Source organism: Podarcis cretensis (assembly GCF_951804945.1).
Source record: "Podarcis cretensis genome assembly, chromosome: 9".
Classification (NCBI taxonomy): Eukaryota; Metazoa; Chordata; class Lepidosauria; order Squamata; family Lacertidae; genus Podarcis; species Podarcis cretensis.
In genome coordinates, this window is record NC_137178.1 from 78789584 (window position 1) to 78805845 (window position 16262).

The 16262-nt window shown below is 48.3% G+C and overlaps 1 protein-coding gene across 1 annotated transcript; it reads right to left on the reverse strand.

The window, feature by feature from the left end:
* Positions 1-929: 929 nt before the first annotated feature.
* Positions 930-14721, reverse strand: CHRNB4 (cholinergic receptor nicotinic beta 4 subunit). Its single transcript, XM_079990640.1, has 6 exons — positions 14462-14721; positions 11487-11632; positions 8000-8044; positions 6921-7030; positions 4404-5379; positions 930-2867 (listed from the first exon to the last, which is right to left on the reverse strand). Exons 1-6 carry the CDS (start codon positions 14514-14516, stop codon positions 2727-2729), a joined length of 1473 nt encoding a protein of 490 aa, XP_079846766.1. The 5' UTR covers positions 14517-14721; the 3' UTR covers positions 930-2726.
* Positions 14722-16262: the final 1541 nt, after the last annotated feature.

The following is a 16262-nucleotide window of genomic DNA, read 5'->3' on the forward strand; positions in this document are numbered from 1 at the left end:
ACACATGTTCCCCTTAAACACTTGTTCATCCCATCCTTTTCCATGCATTTCCCCTGTCACTTTCCAAACTGCAAAATGCCAGCTGTTTTTTAAGTGAATTTGTTACACATGGACAACAGAACTCTTCAATCCTAATCCAAGCCTAAAATTTTCACTCCTGCAAAACAGTCACCATCTGGAGGTGCCCAGTATCAGTTTCACTGCTACTGCAATCTATTGTTCGTCTTGTGTTTCCCCCAATCAATCCTGATGGGTCATCTCCACAGATCATCAACTAGCTCTTAGCTCTCATAAAGGGTGGAGACATATTACTGGGACAGGTATTGCCTTGGGCATGCCACACCGGTAGCAATCAGTTAGGAAACCCATAACATGTTTGGGTATTCCTTTGTGTTAGTCTGTTGTCTTCGAACAATCAGTGTTTTGGCTGAAACCGGAAAGGACTATAAGTCAGGTGTGGTGCATTTTGTGGAAACAAGCACCAGAGCAACAGAGCACCCTGTGAAATAAAGAGGACTCCCACTCTGAAAGCGTTTTAAGTAAAATACTATTTTAATAGACTGTCTTTGTGCCTACAGAGAAAAATCTGCAAGTTCCAAACATACCTCCTCCCATTTCTGTAAAAGACCAAAATAAAGTATTTTGCATTCAATTCAGTTTTTCCAGACCTGGATCCCACCTTTAACTGCAGCCTGTTGCATGGTGTCCACTTGATTTATTTATTTTATTATTTTGACTACATATGCCTGCACCTGTCTGACTCTTTCTGTCCCTGCCTTCCACTTTTTCCTCATTTCCCTCCATGCTATGGACTACGCTGCCACCCCCAGTGCCTTAACACTTTAGCCTAGGAGCATTCAGGCATTTCTTCTCACACCCAGCTCCCCTGGTGTCTGAAAGAGACTTTGGTTCAACCTGCACATGACTGCAACTCCCATCATCTCTGGCCATTGGCTATGCTGGCGTAGACTGATGGGCATTGGAATCCAATGACATCTCGGGGGGTGCCAGTTAGCCAGCCCTGTGCTAACCGTGGTCAGTGCCAGCTGGGCATTTTGCTGCCTGAGGTGAAGGACAAGAGCACATTCTGCCATCTGAAGTCAGCTGGACCAGCAGTTGAATCTTGCTTCTGCACTGGTGAGCGGGCAGCATGAGGGTCGCAGGCAGGCTGCATACAGCCCTCCAACCTCTTACCCTCAGTATCTCATCCGCTGCCTGTGGCAAACACCCCACTCTGCCTAATGGTATGGCTGAGTACAAGGATGATCTGCAGCAGGGGTCCCCAAACTTTTTCAGCAGGGGGCTGGTCCACTGTCCCTCAGACCTTGCGGGGGACCGGACTATATTTTTTTGGGGGGGGTGAACAAGGGATGGTGAGCGGTGCACGAAAGGGCTCCAGAGAGGGGCTGGCACCAGCAAAGCCCAGCCCTCTTCCTCCTCTAGGCAGGGAAGGGAGAAGCCAGGAGGAGGGAGGGAGGAGGCACCGCCGCCACCGTGTGAGGGAGAGGGAGGGAGAGGGAGGGAGATGGAAAGAACATGCATGCTAGCGAGCCATGCAGTGATTCCCGGACTGTCTGAGGGCTGGATTTAGAAGGCAATTGGACCTGATCCGGCCCATGGGCCTTAGTTTGCTGACCCATGATCTGCAGTGAGCCTTCGGTTCTCGTGCTCCCCATTCCCCACTCCTCCAGCACAGCCACAGTGGGACATCTGATCTCTAAACTGAGCTTAATTTCAGTTCGTGCAAACAAGATAGCTTCTTAAACTATGGTTTGAAGCCAGCTTGCCTCTGCAAAGCCCCAGCGGCAGTCTGCCAGGTTCAGACAACATGGCAAGCTGTAGTGAATCTGAAACGGAAGCCAGCGCTTCCAATTGTCTCCTCTCAACCCCGAGAGGAAGGGCATCACACGAGGCTAAGACTTGCCTAGACTCATTTTTGCAACACTAAGCTTTGCTTTAGCATCGTGTGTGTGTGCCCCCAGTGCACACTTCCTACTGAAGAAGGTTGCCAAACGACACAGACCAAGCCTGTTCTTGACAGGCTGTGCATGTTCCTAGGCTCCTACTGTGGGGGAGAGAAATTGTGCTGAAAAAAGATATAAATGTATGTGAGCTGAAAACAAGTGTTTTTACAGAATTGTAGAGTTGAAAGGGATCCCAAGGGTCATCTAGTTCAACCCTCAACAATGCAGGAATCACAGCTAAAGAGTCCTTAACAGATGGGCACCCAACCTCTGTTCAAATGAAGTTAATAAAGAGGTAACACTGAAGATGGAGTATTTTGGTGAAAAGTCCGAAGAAATGAAACTGTTCCAACTTTAAAGGATGCCTAGAGGGGTGATCTCTCCCTACCTGCTGAGCACACATGGGATTCTCACGACCTGGAGGCCCACCAGAGCCCTGGCTGGATTGTATTTTGGAAGCCATGTAAGGGCAGGCATTTGGGGACTGGGGTTAAATGTACAATTGTTTCCTAATTGTTTTTGCCAGTTTTCGTCAACACCTCACTTAGTGCCAACACCCAGGCTAAAGTGTCACGTGGGATATAAGCCCACCTTAAAGAAGTTGATTAAATCAAATAATGATTTTATGTTATCCCCACCCTAGTAAAAATAAATAAACAAATCCTGCTCAAATGACTGGACTTTGACATTACACTTGTGGAACTCAAAAGAGAGTCCAGCCCGGTCAGTGAATAAGCAATCCTAGGTCTCAGATTTACCCGTTTAAGGGCTCACGCCAACTGAGTGGTTTTGAAACAGCGGCTGCAGGAATAATCCAACAGTCCCCACCACGCAAACAAAGACAAATATCCAGAGAAACAGTCTGTCCACTACCATGGCAACATATTTCCAGTCTTCAATGACCTAGAAGAGAAAAACTCAATTAAATAATTTAATGACTTATCCATTGCATAAACTGCCCAAGTGCCTGTCCCCCTGTGCCTCCCCTGCATGGTGTTTATGGAACTTACGTTCGATCATTTCATACTGATGACTTTTAAATACCAGCTAAGAAGTAATCTGGGAATCAGTCTGAGGCTTCAGAAGATATGAGGGTCAGAAAGGCACACTGCTTAATTCAGCCTCAAGCCCAGAAGACCACCTTACAAGGGTGATGGGGGGGCAATGTCATGTGTGTGACATCAGGACATTGGGAGGAGCTGGGGGTGAGACTGAATACAGCCGCTGCACGGCTTCAGTGGCTGGTGGTTCCTCCTCCTCCAGGTGCCACCTCTGGTGGGAGGCTGTTTTTACCCTCCATCCCCCTCTGATCGAGCAGTTGTTGCATGACAGGCCCCATCATTCCTGGCCTTTGGCTAAGAGGGCCGCGGTGATGGGAGTTGTAATCCAAGAACATCTGGGGATGCAACATTGAAGAATGCTGGCCTAATCCTTATGCTACAACCAGGGGTGCCAACTTGAATAAAATATTGTGGGGGCCTACGTAAGCCCTGCCCCACATAATCGATCACATGACACAGTGCACCCACACCATTCGAATGGGAATACCCTATAACTTTGTGGGGGCAAATATTTCATTTTGGGGGCTGAAGCCCCCATGGCCCCTAGGAGTTGGCTCCTATGGCTACAACCATCTTTGTTTAAAATGGGCCGTTCCACAAAACCAATAAAAAAGCTTTGTTGAATTAGGTCAATAAAGCCATTGGGGCCAAACTTTTACCCCATCATGGACCACTTGCAAATTGCTTGTGAGTCCATCTATGACTTCCAAGATATTTTTTTCTGCCTGTTGTAGCCATTGCAATGCAGCATGCTAGGTGAGGTATATTTTTTTACTTAACAAAATGAAAGTTTTTAATTCTAGCTCTAGCCCACTGGGTCCCAAAGAAGAGCCTGGAGGCCCCCATGTTGGAGAAAGCAAGAGCCGCTCCTTGATAGGAGAACATAAGAAAAGCCTGCAGGATCAGGCCCATGGTCCATCTAATCCAGCATCCTGTTCTCACAGTAGCCAATCAGATGCTCCGATGGGAAACCTGCAAGCAGGATCCAAGCACAAGAGTCCTCTCCCTTCCTGTGCTTCCCAGCGCCTGGCACTTAGAAGCATTTAGTGTCTCCAACTGTGGAAGCAGAGCATAGGCTTTGTGGCCAGTAACCATCTACAGCCCTCTGCCCCATGAATTGGTCTAATCCCCTTTTAAAGCCATCTAAATTGGTGCCCTCCTGAAGGAGGGAGTTCCATAGTTTAACTCTGTGCTGTGTGTCCTGAATCTGTCCAAGGGGAGTGGGATTACCTATGGGGGCACCAAGAGGCAAGAGGACCGCCATGAACACAAACCATCATGAACACCCAATAAGACAGAGGCCCTCAAATTGCCTGAGATTTCTAGAGACTGTGGGATCAAGTGCGGTGGGAAATGGAAGGTGCCTTGTGCTACTCACAGTCTCATTGTTGTCCTCACTTCTCATGTGGTCTGCTATGAAACTGACTCCCTCAATAGCTTCCTGGACCTCAGGAGAAAATTTTGCCGATGACCGTAGCCTGACATCCTGATGGCTGCCAATGTGATCAGGGTTTTCCGTCAGTTTCAGGTCGTACTTTTTGGCAGAGGCTGTGTTCACAAAGTAAGTGGAGGAGCCCTTATACAGGTCCGACGGGTTGCTGCCAAACGTGTCTGCTTTGCTCCTCTTGCTGCCAGACAGCCTTTGCCTCATGGAGTTATTCTCTGGGCGCTTCATGAAGAGGAAGTTGGGCAGCCTCTTGAGGAAGACCACCTTCACCCACGGAGGCATCGCATGGGTGCTGGGAGACCTGTGGTGCACATTCAGCACGCAGACACTGGTCACAATGGAGAACGTCACCAGCACCATTGTGAACATCAGGTACTTCCCAATCAAGGGGACGTCCAGCGATGTTGGGGGGACGATTTTGGAGATCAGGAGCAAGAAGACAGTCAAAGCGAGCAAGACAGAGATGCACAGCGTCATCTTTTCTCCGCAGTCTGACGGCAGGTAGAAGACGAGGATGGCCAAGGATGTTATGAGCACACAAGGGATGATGAGGTTGATGGTGTAAAAAAGAGGCTTCCGTTTAATGATGAAGTCGTATGTCACATCCACGTAGTTTGGGTCCAAGGGGTTCTCAGTTCGCCGCCCCGGGAGCGCCACAATGTCCCATTCACCACTGGGTGTGAAGTCATCCATGCTGGCCGAGCCGGTTTTAAGGATCATGTCGATTTCGGTGTGGTCGTAAGTCCATGACCGGAACTTCAAGGTGCAGTTTTGTTGGTCAAAGGGGAAATGCTTCACTTCGATTTTGCAGGCGCTCTTGTAGATGGCTGGAGGCAGCCACAACATGCTCCCGTTATTCTTCACGATCACGTTGGTGTAAACAGAGACTTCATATGTTCCATCAGCACTAAAGGAGTCAAGAAAAATGTAACTATAGAAAAGGACGTGTGGGTTTCAAAGCGCTGCAAAGGCCAGCCAGTTTTTGTGACCTGAACCAGCCTGGACAGCTCAGTTGGTTAGAGCATGGTGCTGATAACCCCAAGGTTGAAGGTTCGATCCCAGTAAGGGCCAGCTGTATATTCCTGTATCTAGGGGGGTTGGACTAGATGATCCTCAGGGTACCTTCCAACTCTACAATTCTATGAGTCTATGATTCAAAACTAATTCTGATAATAAAATATTGGGGCTTTTTGACAATGAAAGACCATGAAAGAGCCCATTAATAGTTGGTGTTTCTGCTTATCCAGATTCAGTACCAATATATTACAATGCTATCCCATCCCTACAGTCATGAGCAAGGAAGAAAGCCACTAATAATAATAATTATCTGTCAGTGCAAAGTGACTTACAATATTTTAAGTAGAAAACAAACACGAACGTAGATTAAAACCAACATTAAAAGAAAAATTTAAAAGACAATTTTTTCTTCTTTTCAAAACTAGATTAAAACATTCCACCCGTCATGCAAAAAATAAATAAATCCATGGATAGGTGTCTTGCCTGGCACCTAAAGGTATGTAACAATGGTGCCAGGCAAGTCTCCCTGGGGAGAGCATTCTGTAAGTGGGGAGCCACCATAAAGGGCCTTGTTCTCATGCTGTTGCCTCAGGACCTCCTGGGCGGGGGAGCATGGAGAAGGGCCTCTGGTGGCGACTGGAGGGTCAGGGCTGGGCTGGGGGGGGGCAGTCCTTGAGGTATTGGGCTTGGCTCAGGGGTGGGACATCTTTTAGGCCCAGCAGGCAAGAGCCTTATTTATCCCCCCCCCCTGGCAGGATGAGCAGTGGGGGGGACGACCAACTCAACAAACTTCCTTCAAGAGTAGTTCCAGGGCACCTGAAGTGCAAGGCTCTTCCCAAGCGGCAAGCCTGGGCTGAGAAAGCTGACTTCTGCAGGGATTGGCTGCATGATCCAATTATCTGATCTGGCAGGATTATCTGATCTGGCAGGTTATATATCTGATCTGGCAGGATTTTACTCAACAGCCATCAGCTGAGAGGTAGGTTAGGCTGAGAGTGAGCCCACGGTCCCACCTTCATGGAGGAGTGGGGATTCGAACCCTGGTCTCTCCCAGGTCACAGTCCAGCACTCCCACCACTACACCACACTGGCTCTCCGGCCTGCAGGCAGGAGCCTCGCCCCCACCCGACTTAGCTGAACATGAAACTTCTACTGAGTCAGACCACTGGTCCATCTAGTTCAGTATTGTTGACACTGACTGGCAGCAAAGGCTCTCCGGGATTCCAGGCAGGGGAGATGCCAGTGGAGACGGAGCCTGGCCCTCCCCCAGGCCGCCAGGGTCCCACCTGAATTGCGGGCGGGGGGGGGGAGGTGTCAGAGGAGGCTCAGGCTTTCTATCCACCATGGCAGGAAGGCTTCTTTTTAAAAAAGGGATGGAATCTGGTCCTAAGTCAGACATTTCCTTCATAGCGCCGAGTTGTACAAACTTACTTGTTGTATAGAACAATGTCAGGTAGCCAGACTTTCTTAGCTGGTATTCTCAGCTTATTGATGCCTTCGTACTCCGAGGGCTCCCAGGCTAAGCGGTAGTCCGTCCATTCCTAGAAGCCGGACACAACCCACACTTTGAGTCGCTGCTCCCATTGCACAACAGACTTGCACAGTTAATTGTTTGGCAGCCTTTTTGTACAAAATACAATTAGAATCACACACACGCGTGCACACACACACACACACACACACACTCCAGCTGCTGCTGCTGCTGCTGCAACAACATCATTTATTTAGTTAATTTTACAAGATTTATATAGCACTGGATTGTAATAAAACCAGTTTACAAAAGAATAAAACAATAAAATTACCATTTTTATTAAAAACTGTTTACAACTTTTTAAAATATTCAACACATAAGTAAAAAGCATGCCAGTGTTTGACATGTCTCAATAGGCTCCCCCCACCCCACCCCATTTTTAGAAGGTGTACAGGGGAGGCACCTGCCTAATGTCAAGATGCAGGGAGTTTTCAGTGCTGCCACACTAAAATACTGATTTCTTACAAATGTGGGGCCAGTTCCACAGGTGTAAGTGGCTGAGTAGGCATATAAGTACATAAGACTAATAAGAACGTAAGTCACTCCCTCTCCTCCAAAAGGTACAAATATACTGTGAAGGAAAAAGTGCTCTGTACATTTATCTAGTTTAAATAGAGAGAAAAAACAGTTATCTGCAACAATGCGATGGGAGCTGAACAGATGCTGTGAACCTTGAAATCTGTGCCAAAATGTGAGAGATAAACAGCTTCCCAGCCCTGTATATCTATAACTGCAGGACTCACTGTGATTCCTCAGAGCACCGTCCCATTCACAACTATTCAAAGGGCACTCAGTTGAGCTGGAGTAGTTGCAGTATGTATGATAAATGGCTATAGGTAAATGGTTATAGGACTGCAGCCTTCAAAAATAAACCAAGCTGGACGTCATAGCAACCGTCCAAATTCTCAGATACCAATATAATGAGAGGATGGGGTTGTAAATTAATAGAGCAGAAATTATGTATCCACGGGATGCTTACTTGATTGAGCCAGACGTTGGTAGTCATGATCTGTTCACGCTCATTCTGAAGAGAAAGAGAAAGACACAGAAAATCTATGTGGTAAAGAGCAGCATCTTAATTAGATCCATTCATTAGGCTTGAATACGCTTCCCTCCATCCTCTCTCCTGAACCTAGAAGGGCACTCAGGTAGAAGGCAGCAAGGCAGTCAGTCTTCCAGTTCCCTTGGGGACTTCAAAAGGCCAGCATGTATTGTAGCACAAGCTCTGATGGACCACTCTGGCCACTTCATCTGAGGCAGAATTGCATTTTTGCATCCCGCCCATGAAAGTTAATGCTAAAATAAAGGTTTCCTTTTAAGGCAGGCCTTTGTAGCCTGTCACGTTGGTCCAGATGTTGTGAACTACACCTCTGGGTTGATGGGCATCATAGTCCAAAACATCTGTAAGGCACCAGGGTGGCCCAGGCGACATTAAATCTTCTAGAAGCAGACATGATTCTATGTGGAGTTTATTCAGATTATTACAAAATAAATGTGGCAGTAAGCCTTGGAACATCTGGAAGAGACTAAGTGGCTGGAGGTGGAAATAAACCACAGAGGAGAAATTGGATTAGAGAGCTTTCTGATGAACCAGGCTCCAGGCTCTTTTGCTAGGCAGATTTCTTAAATGAGAACAAGGCCCATGGCAACACAGAAATTGGAAAATTAATGGACAAGTCGCAACCTAAAAGGCTTTGGCAGTTGCTGTGCTGCTGTGCTACTCTTGTACCTCTCCTGGGACAGGAGGGGAAGGGAAATCCAGGAGGAAAGGAAGGAGGACTGGATGGATTCTGCTAGGGTGGGAACCTAGGAGCACAAGAAGAGTCCTACAGAACAGGAACACATGAAGCTGCTTTATTCTGAATCAGACTCATGGCTCCATCGAGCTTAGTATTGCCTATGCTGAGGGCAGGGCCTCTCCAGGGTTTCAGAATACTGGAGATGCCATTGGAGGTTGAGCCTTCTGCTCTACAGCTGAGCTGAGGCTCTTCTGAAGAAAAGAAAACCCTCAAGCCCCAAAGCCCATCTAGTTCAGCATCCTCTTTCTCGCCAGGGCCAGTCAGATGCCCCCAAGGGAAATCCACAGCAGGACCTGAACACAGCAGAGCTCTCCCCACTTGTGATCTGCAGCAACCTGTATTCAGAGGAGGCATACTAGCAACAGAAGGAAAACATAGCCATGGGGTTAGGTAAAGGGACCCCTGACCGTCAGGTCCAGTCGTGGCCGACTCTGGGGTTGTGGCGCTCATCTCGCTTTATTGGCCGAGGGAGCTGGCGTACAGCTTCCGGGTCATGTGGCCAGCAGGACTAAGCCGCTTCTGGCGAACCAGAGCAGCGCACGGAAACGCCGTTTACCTTCCTGCCGGAGTGGTACCTATTTATCTACTTGCAGTTCGACGTGCTTTCGAACTGCTAGGTTGGCAGGAGAAGGGAACGAGCAACGGGAGCCCACCCCGTCACGGGGATTCAAACCGCCGACCTTCTGATTGGCAAGTCCTAGGCTCTGTGGTTTAACCCACAGCACCACCTGCGTCCCAGCCATGGGGTTAGCAGCCATTAATAGCCCGGTCTGCCATGAATTTGTCCAATCCATCTTTTAAAGCCATACAACTTGGTGTCCACCACTGCATCTTGTGGGAGCAAAAGCCATAGTTTTCCTACATGCTGCAGGAAGACGTTAATATTTATTTAGGGAGTATTCAGGGTCCTCGATGCTGCAGGACTTGACGTTCAAGGAGATTGGCCATTTCACTAAAGTTGATTAAAGTCTCTCTCCTTTCTGTCACTCACTTCCAATAAAATATTTTCAAGATGAATTTATACATTTAACACACAGAGGAACTGATCTCTTTCCACACAGCACTGCCATTCAACTGGTCAAGAGCTGGGGCCCCCCGGAACCCCAATTTGCAACATGAGCCCAGGCAGCCATAGAGCACAGAGACAAAGGGGGGTTCTTGGGGGTGGGATCCAGCACTAAAGTGGGTGGCTAAAGTGGGGGGTAGGAAAACTGCATAGCTGCCACCTTTACTCCGCAAAGTAGGATGTGCTCTTGTCACTCCAAGTCATTGTACCAAGGAAAAGAGAGATCAGCTGCAAAGATAGAAGGCATGGCCTGCCTTCATATGCAGACAAGACCAGAGGGCTGCAGGAAGCTTCCTGACAATTCAATGAGACTCATTCCCAGCCGCGGCGTAGCAGGAGAGACATGTGGCTTGGGCACGTGGCAGACCCCCCGGGGTAAGTGCTGCCCCTGTGGTAAGTGGTTGCCCAGTCCCCCCCCCCAGCTGTGCTAGTGACTCCCAGGTTACTGTGTTCAGGATGGCATTGTCTCCTCTGGTTCACAGCAGATCTCCAGGGACTCAAGCTTCTTTTCCCATGGCTGCTCAACCACAAGAAGGCTTAAGTCAGGACACATAAAGGGATGTTCTTCTTTACACAGCACATAGTTAAACTACAGAATGAGGATGGCCACCATCTTAGATGGCTTTAAAAGTGGAATAAAAATGTTCCTTTTTAAACCAGGCCTTTGGTTCAGATCCTACGCCCTTTTAAAACTTGGGGGGGAGGCGCTATTGGGTTGTTGTTTTTATTTTTCTTATGTATTTTTTTTTTGTTTTTATAACTTGATTTTATTCTGTGAACCTCCCTGAGACTCCCTTGTATAGGGTAGTATATAAATTCTAATAATAATAATAATAATAATAATAAGATGAATTCATGGTGGAGGGGGTTATTGATAGCTGCCAATCAGGATGTCTCTGCCTAGGTGTCCACAGCTGGAGGCAGCCATGTTGCTGGAAGCCACAGGAAGGGAGAGGACTCTTGTGCTCGGATCCTGCTGGCTGGTTTCCCAAAGGCAACTGTTCAGACACTATGAGAACAGGATGCTGGGCTAGATGGGCCATGGGCCGGATCCAGCAGGCTCTCCTGATGTTCTCCCCAACCTTTTGGGGTCACTGGTGTCATGAATCCCATGGATACGCCATGGAGAGGATAGTCCAGTGTGGAAGACGAGTGAGAGGTACTCACAGAAGAGGCTGACCCAAGGGATGGTGCTAGTAGGACGGAGAATGAGACCTAAGTGGAGTCTTATCTGGAGGAGAGCCCCAGTGGTTTAGGAAAAGGGGCTCTGGATTATGGGGATGGGCCTAGTGGTCTGTTAAAGGAAAGACCCATCTCTGTAATAGCAGACACCTCAGGTGAAGGACACTGTCGGCGAAGAACTCTCTTCTTCAGACAGGTCTCTGAGAATAAGCCCAACCGTGGCCAGACTTCACTGAACCCCCTACCCCACCCCACCCCCCGTCTCCAGGGTTGTGTAGGCAACAGTGTGTGCAAACCCTGCATGGCCAGCCTTCATGGAAGAGTTCCCACGCACTGGTCCAGTCCCAAAGCTCGTGATGTGACCCACACAGTCGTAGATTTTGCTAGGAAGGAGCGATGGAAGGGATGCTCAGACTCACCACATTGATGAGCTGGGCCAGGATAACCTGCAATTCTATAACGACCAGCTGTGAGGAGTTGAAGGCAGGGCGGATTAAGTTGTTGTAGCGAGATGTGTTCAGGAGGTGGTTCATCAGCCTCTCCTCAGCATCAGCTGTGTCACTTCCTATAAAACAGGAAATGGCAGCCGGGTCACAAAATGGCAGCACTGTGCCGCCATTCCTCTTGCTTGACTTCAGAGGATTGGATTGAAAACACATTGGGTAGGAGATTTATGTGACGTTTCTAGATTCCATAGTAACTAGGTTTCTTCCCCCACACGATAAATAGGATTCAGTTTCTCGGTGGACTCATTATAGGTCTATTCTATGACTTTTTGAACCCTCTAGGAAGAACAGCCTCAAAAGCAGAATGACTTTAAGCAGAAAGCAACCATTTTAAAATTAAGAGCAAGCACATCAAATGGCGGGACGGTTTCATTCCTTCACAGCCTTTGAGTAGAAAATTTAACCATGGGGGAAGAAACCATAAAACACGCCCCCATCACAGACACAGACACACACACACACACACACACACACACACCCAGCAACATAACCTTGAGGTGGTGGAACAACATTTTGCATGAAAATTCGTGTAATGAAAGCTTGATGGGAAACGCAGACTTGGGAGAGAGCTTTAGAGTCCCGAAGCAGCCAAGGAAGGGACGCTCACGTCTTCCATTCCGAACCCTTCCCCACTTGCTTAGCCCTCTTCCTGTCTACTTCTTTGCTGTTAAAATACCCCCAACCACAGAAGCCTCTCCCTGCCTGCCCCCCCCGCTGCTTTACCCTTCCCCTGCCAATTTCTTCTCTTTCAAATGTTCCAGCACCTGCTCAGCCCTCTTCCCCACTCCAACTGCACTAATCCAGGCAAGGTCCATGCAGTGGCGTAGTGTGTGGGGTGCAGGGGGGGCCGGCCGTACCGGGCGCAATATCTGGGGGTTAGGGTTAGGGGGCGCAAATCCACAGGTTAGGGGGCACAAATCCACGGGTTAGGGGGCGCAAATTACTTGCCCACACTACGCCACTGGGTCCATGTGAGAAAATAATCTAAGAGCCAGACTCTTTATAAACTACCGATCCTATTCCACTGTCAAATGCTATTTTCTCCTCATTTTGTGGCAAATAGGGACATGCCACTAGATGTCAGCAGCAGGTTGCTTTGGAATATATATTTTTATGTTGGAGCCTCAATGGTGCCCAAAATTTATGTTGTTCCTTCAATCAGTGTTAAGGTCCTTCCCCTTATTATTATTATTACTACTACTACTACTATTACGTAAATTAAGTCCTGGGCACATTATATTCTGAAAGCAAAATAACCCAAAATAACCCAAATTATCGCCATCACTGTGTCAGATTACAAATTATGGCTAAACCTCTGGTTATTCCCACCACCACCAACCAATATGTGTGATTGGTGGTTTCCTTGCACCCCAACAGGCTAGCAACTTTTCATTCAACCAATTAACATTGTCACCAGGGGGGCCAACCCTTTTCAAGCGGCCTATGAACATTATTTTAAAAACACAGCAATTCAGTCATTTAAAAATCTGAATTAAAATCACTAACTGATACTTAACTAACTGATACGTTTCCCCTACAGCTGGTTTAATTATGCAGCAGTTTCAGTTCCACAGAATACACTTATCTAAGGATTCAAAGTGAGTCACTAGACCTCAGTCAATACAGCAACCACAAGCCCACCTTGGAAACAGAATCAATTTCTTTGTTGTGAAGTTGGCAAATGCATTTACAGGCTCTGCAACATAGCAAAAACTACATGCAACTTCTTTTCTTGGTCTTCTACTTTAGACTGGCTAATGTCACGCTCCCTCACTTAATCCAAATGTTTATATGATCAGAATTCCTATTTGCAACAAGCAAGGATCCTTTGCTAGACTTTACGCAATTCCAGATTTTCTTTCTCCTTCTCTATGTCAGCAAAGAACAGGAAGGAAATGTAAATTTTAAGATGTCTCAACGTCTTTATTGAATGCCATTGTTATTGCTTCTCAGGATGCTCTATTAGAACATGATTTATTCATGTTGCCTAAATGTTGCCTACTGCACTCTAGCAAAATCATGTCAGCATCGTGTCCGAGGCAAGTAAGATCTAATGGATCCTCACTTAAAAAACCTAAGTCATTTTTTAAAAAACGAAAACAGAACAGACAGAGAGATATTTGTTTAGGTAGGTCAAAAGTCAGCGTTCTTTTTCTCTTTTCGTTTCAGCCTTAACTCTCCCCTCTAGACACATGCGATGTTTTATCGACAAAAAGTCCCTGTGCATAAATTCAGTAAACGAAACGCAACTTGGGTAACGAAACGACGCCTTCCTTTTTTGGAAGGACAGCAAGATCCATCGCCTAGTTAAGTCAGAGCATGTGAAGTCGAGCCAGTTTGCTCCCTTGGAATCTGGTAGAACAAAGAGGGAGGCTGTGGATGGGGCTCTCGAACAACCTGGCTAAAGCAATACCCTATTAAACGCCGCTCTGCACTGAGATGCTACGAAGACATCTCAATGCGGGAGGAAAATACCGAGGCTCGGATTTTCAGCCGGGGGCTTGTTTTTACCACTTTCTCAACGATCAATTGCTTCTCACTTGCTCAAATAAAAGGGCTTGCTTCTGTAATTCCCATAAAGTGACAGGAAACTCCCTCCTGACATCTCCCCTCGACTCAATGCCCAGCCGAGGCACATTGGTTTGCCGTTCTGCTTTGGCACCGGTTCAGTTAAGCAGGTCTGTACTACATGTCGGTCTTCCTGATCCCATCGAAATCCTGTTCCGCGTAAATGGTGCTTCAACTTTCATGCACCCCCCCCCCCCTCAAAGAAGCAATCCTGCTTGAAAGTTAGAGAAGAACCTTCGTTTCCCAAAGAATGGCTTCCCTCCCCGTCCAAAGCTCCCGTCCATTTGCAAGAACTGCATTGAAAAGAAAAGGCAACTCACCGTTGATATAAAAAGAAAGCCCAGCGAAGAGAGATAGCCAGTTGATCTTCCTCATGGCAGTTGTAAGAAAGGAGGGGAGCCCTGTTCTTAGCGGGGGGGGGGGGCTCAGCCGTCAGGGCAGGACAGGCAGGGGGGGAAAGCAAAGCACAGCGGAGCTCCCGAGGCGCCCCGAGCAGGGAGGCTGTAGGACCCAGCAGGGCAGCCGAGATCCCTCCCTCTCCGCAGCTGCTTCCAGAGCAGGAGGTGGGCAGGAGGCATCATGATGTGCGCGTGTGGGGAGAAGAAGGGGCCACTGAGCGCCCTTGCCCGGGACGAGCAAATGGGCCATGTGACCAGCTTGCTTTACAGGGGTGGTTCATTAGCTAGATGCAATAGAGCGGGGCGGGGGGGGGGGGGAGACAGAACTATGGACCAAAGCAGTGCGTGTCCAGGCAGCCCTTGCTCTGGGAGACGCCTTAGGGCGCCCCCAGCCAGCACCACTGCAGGATAAATGTGGGCACCAGGCCTCCCCCCAGCTCACCCACACCCTCTCAGCTGAAAGGAAAGCAGAGAGAGCGGCCTCATGGTTCAGGGGTGGGGCACATGCTTGGCATCCAGAAGGTCCCGGGTTCAATCCCTGGCCCCTCTGGGTAGGGATGGCTCCTGGCCATGATGGCGAGGCTGTGCCTCTACAGCGGAATACCAGAGCGCTGCTTTTGTGCAGGATGTCTGACTAGCTGGGCCATTGGCCTGATCCAGCAGCCTTTTCTTATGTTTCTGTTAGAACCCCCTGCCTGAAACCCTGGCCAGTTTGCTGCCAGTCAGTGCAGACCAGGAATGGGACACCTGTGCCCCTGCAGATGCCTTTGGACGCCTGACTGCCGTCAACTGGGGCCAGTAGAGTTATAATCCAGCAACACCTGGAGGGCCACAGATTCCTCACCCTTGGTGCAGGGAGGGCTGGGGTACGTGGGCCAATGGTCTGATCCAGGAGGCTTCCTGTGCTCCACCAACTTCAGTCTCCTACATGTAAGCTGGACAGAAGGTGCCTTTGACCATGTGCAGAGTGCTTCTCCCCTTCTCATATTGCCTCTCTGTTTGCCCGTGGAACAGCTGAGCCAGGACCAAGAAATGAGGTTCATAGAGGAGCATTCAGAGAAATATCAGAGGGGGAAGATTTCAAAGAAGAGCTGGGTTCTGGTTTGCATATTGTTTTGGAAAGCATGAATTTTGTAGATTTGGCTTTAAATGCCAAATCTTTAAATGAATTGAATGTCTTCTCCATCCCTTGCTCTGCTACCCCCTTGACCCTCTCGAGGGTCCATCTTTTCTCCTGCTTCCCCTTCTCTCTGCATCTTACGCTACTTTGCACTTTCTCTCGCGATGTGTCTTTGTGAAGTTCCTTTGTGCATTGTCTGACTCAGGCTTACTGCAAGCATCTGGCTTACAAATCAAAGTTTCTGGTGGCAGGAGGAGCTAACTCAGCCTTGTGTCCCTGGGACAGGATCTTATTCTTCCCTCTGTCAGCAGCAGACTGCAAATGCTTTGGAGAGCCAGGCGCCATCCAAAGCCGGGGGAGGGCCATTTTCCCTGGCAAGAGTCCTCACCCCCCCCCCCCCAGTATTATCTCACAGCAAATCTGGGCAATTTGCAAGATGGGTGGAAATCTCTCTCTCTCTCTCTCTGGGGGTGGGTGGTGAGTGGGTGGGTGTGCTTTTGCTGCTCAGCTGTTGGTAGCCCTAGTTTTGTTTTGCTTTTTAAAAGGGCTTTATTAATTTATTTAGATTTAGACAGATTTATAAGCTTTCTAAGTGGAGAGTTT